Here is a 2,605-nt window from a genome sequence, read left to right as displayed (position 1 = left end):
ATATGTTTTTTTTCTCCCTCCCATATCTTCTTTTTGCATTTTAAAGCCCTGATTTAGAAACTTCTTACAAGCCAACAGTGCAAAAATGTGAATTCTTGCCATTTTTCCAACTGGACTTAAAATTTAGATCAGGAGTGTATTATTGTTGTTTATTTATTTGACCTTTATTTATACAGGTTGTCTCAYTGAAKATCTCATTTAGAGACCTGTTAATATCATGTTTGTGTGTAACTAAACATTGCACATTCACATGATATTGAAAAACCTGCTCTGATGTACTGATGTGCAACATGATGGAGCGAAGCTGTAATTTACAATTAAAACTCAGTCTTCTTATGTCCACATTCAACACATAGTAATGGCGCCTGTTCTCGCGAGAGCCGATCGATCTCGAGGTCTGACCACGTGATATATGAACCAATAAAAATGTGTTTTGTAGGCGCGCGCAATTGAACTCAGGAAGTTTGCGTCACTTCTGTACAAAAAAACAAAATATACCCTTTTTTACGCTGTACTGCTCCTAAAAAAATAAACTGAACCGAAAATGTCCGACAGTTCCGAGACAGCGAACATAATGTTGCTCGGGAAAGGCGATAGCTTACATCAACAGGGTAAGAAAACAAAACTTCAACTTTATGTGCCTTTCATGCATAATTTATCTTAAACCTATTGTTTGTATTCACATTTATACTCTGTGTGTCTCATAAACCACTGGATGGATTTTAGTGAAACTAACCAATAGCAATCATTGGATACATTTACAACTCATAAACTTTCACAATCAGTCTCTTCAACAGGTCCACCACAGCTAATTAACCTAAGCCAACATAAATAAGGCTTCACCCCTTTTTTTTTTTTTTTTTTTTTTTTACAGATATTGAGATGAAGTTTTTCATAGTAGCTGAGAGCCATTCATAACACAGTTCCATAGGTTATTCTTTTTAAGGCTTTACTTTTGTCTGTTCACATCATAAACTGATCTCAGTGTAAAACTCCAGCATGAAAGGAGGCAAACAACATGCATTCATACATTCATACAAGGAGTCTTCAACCTTTAGTGCTGTTATAGTATGGCATTTGTATGACACGTTTAAAATCAACTTTTGGCCAAAGTGCTGCACACAAAACAAAAGCTAAAGAGATGGTATCAAATACAATAGTGCATTAAATAGGGATGTGGATAATTTTTTAATCCACCAACATTAAATCTGACAGCGGATTCCAAAAGAACATTTCAAACCAGACAAAATAACACCAAAACCATGTGATTATCTGAAGAATGAGGGAAGTTATTGATGTTTGTTCAGGTGAAATCAGCTCATGTTTTTCTGCTGCCGTTCACAGCAGAACCAATGTGACCATTTCACTTTGCTGTTTTCTAATTTTGCTCATAAATTCCTCAGTGTTCAAGATATCGCCATAAAATTTTAGGAAAAGATTCACATTCTGGTTCTGTAGGAAGCATCTTGTATCCTAAAAAACTAATAAAACTTAGTAATAGCCAATGCAAAAGTAGCAGAAAACATATAAAATAATAATACAAGGCAAACTGTAGCATCAAATCAACTTAATGTGTCTTAGAAAGTAAGAAAATTAAAACAATTTAAAACCATGTGGACATCTGTTTTGTAAACAAAGCTCCTCAACCAATGACAGCGTGTTAAATGTGTCGAGTGACGAAGATGAGCGTCAACACACTTTAACAAGCGCTGTTCCAGATTTTAAAAAACATACTTCKATGTTTCAAATCATTATCAAATTTGGAASAAGGGCAGATAAAATAATGTTCTTCATGGCAGCTTATCTCTTTAAAGGCTCACTAGAAAATCTCTGGTGATTTACTTTGATCTGCTTTTCAAAAAATTGTCTCTTCAAAACGCATCAACAAAAATTAAAAACTGGAAGACGAGGCTGCAGCCAGTGGTGGAGAAAGTACTCAAACACTGTACTTAAGTAAAAGTACAAATAAACAGACAAAAATGTACTCTAATAAAAGTAAAAGTACCACATCAACGTTTTTACTTGAGTAAAAGTTAGTAAGTACTTGCTTTTAAAAGTACTTAGAGTATTAAAAGTAAAAGTACTTGCTTAATGTATTCCCTAATGGTCTACAATATTATGAAGTGTGCCTACTGTATGTAAATTTTAAACACATCAATGGTGTGCGATTTTAGTGAACAATGCTGCAGTTTGTGTCGACCCTCTGTGACACTGTTCACACTTGTTGTGATTCTGTGCATCATCACAGATCGTGACAACAGAAGCTGTAAATTTGCCTCCATCGTCCTTTATCAAATCTCAACAAGTCATTTTTTGAACCAGTTAACTTGAATAAATAAGACCATGAGTGGCACATTTCCTCCGTTGTGGAATCCATTGTGGGCATGCTGCTGCTGCTGATGATGCAGAATCGCTCCGCCTTTTTTTTCTTTTTGAAGGAGGGGCTAATGGTACTTTCCTGCTTTGCATTGCTTCAATGGACCAATTAGAGAAATTCCCCTCTCGCCACGGATTACTTTCAAACTAAACAAACAAAAAAAAAAAAAAAAGGCAATGCAACATGACATGAATGTAATTTGTAATTCAACACATTACAGAAATGTAG

General features: G+C 35.0%; 1 protein-coding gene across 1 annotated transcript in view; it reads left to right on the top strand.

The window, feature by feature from the left end:
* Positions 1-493: 493 nt before the first annotated feature.
* Positions 494-2,605, top strand: part of haus4 (HAUS augmin-like complex, subunit 4) — an 11,267-nt gene continuing 9,155 nt past the window's right edge. The window contains exon 1 of the mRNA XM_014022935.1: positions 494-611. Within this exon, the coding sequence (XP_013878389.1) occupies positions 545-611 (67 nt within the window). The 5' untranslated portion in view covers positions 494-544. The remainder of the gene's footprint in view (positions 612-2,605) is intronic.

The sequence above is a fragment of the Austrofundulus limnaeus genome, unplaced genomic scaffold (assembly GCF_001266775.1).
Source record: "Austrofundulus limnaeus strain Quisiro unplaced genomic scaffold, Austrofundulus_limnaeus-1.0 Scaffold350, whole genome shotgun sequence".
Classification (NCBI taxonomy): domain Eukaryota; kingdom Metazoa; phylum Chordata; class Actinopteri; order Cyprinodontiformes; family Rivulidae; genus Austrofundulus; species Austrofundulus limnaeus.
This window is presented reverse-complemented; position numbering and strand designations above follow the sequence as displayed.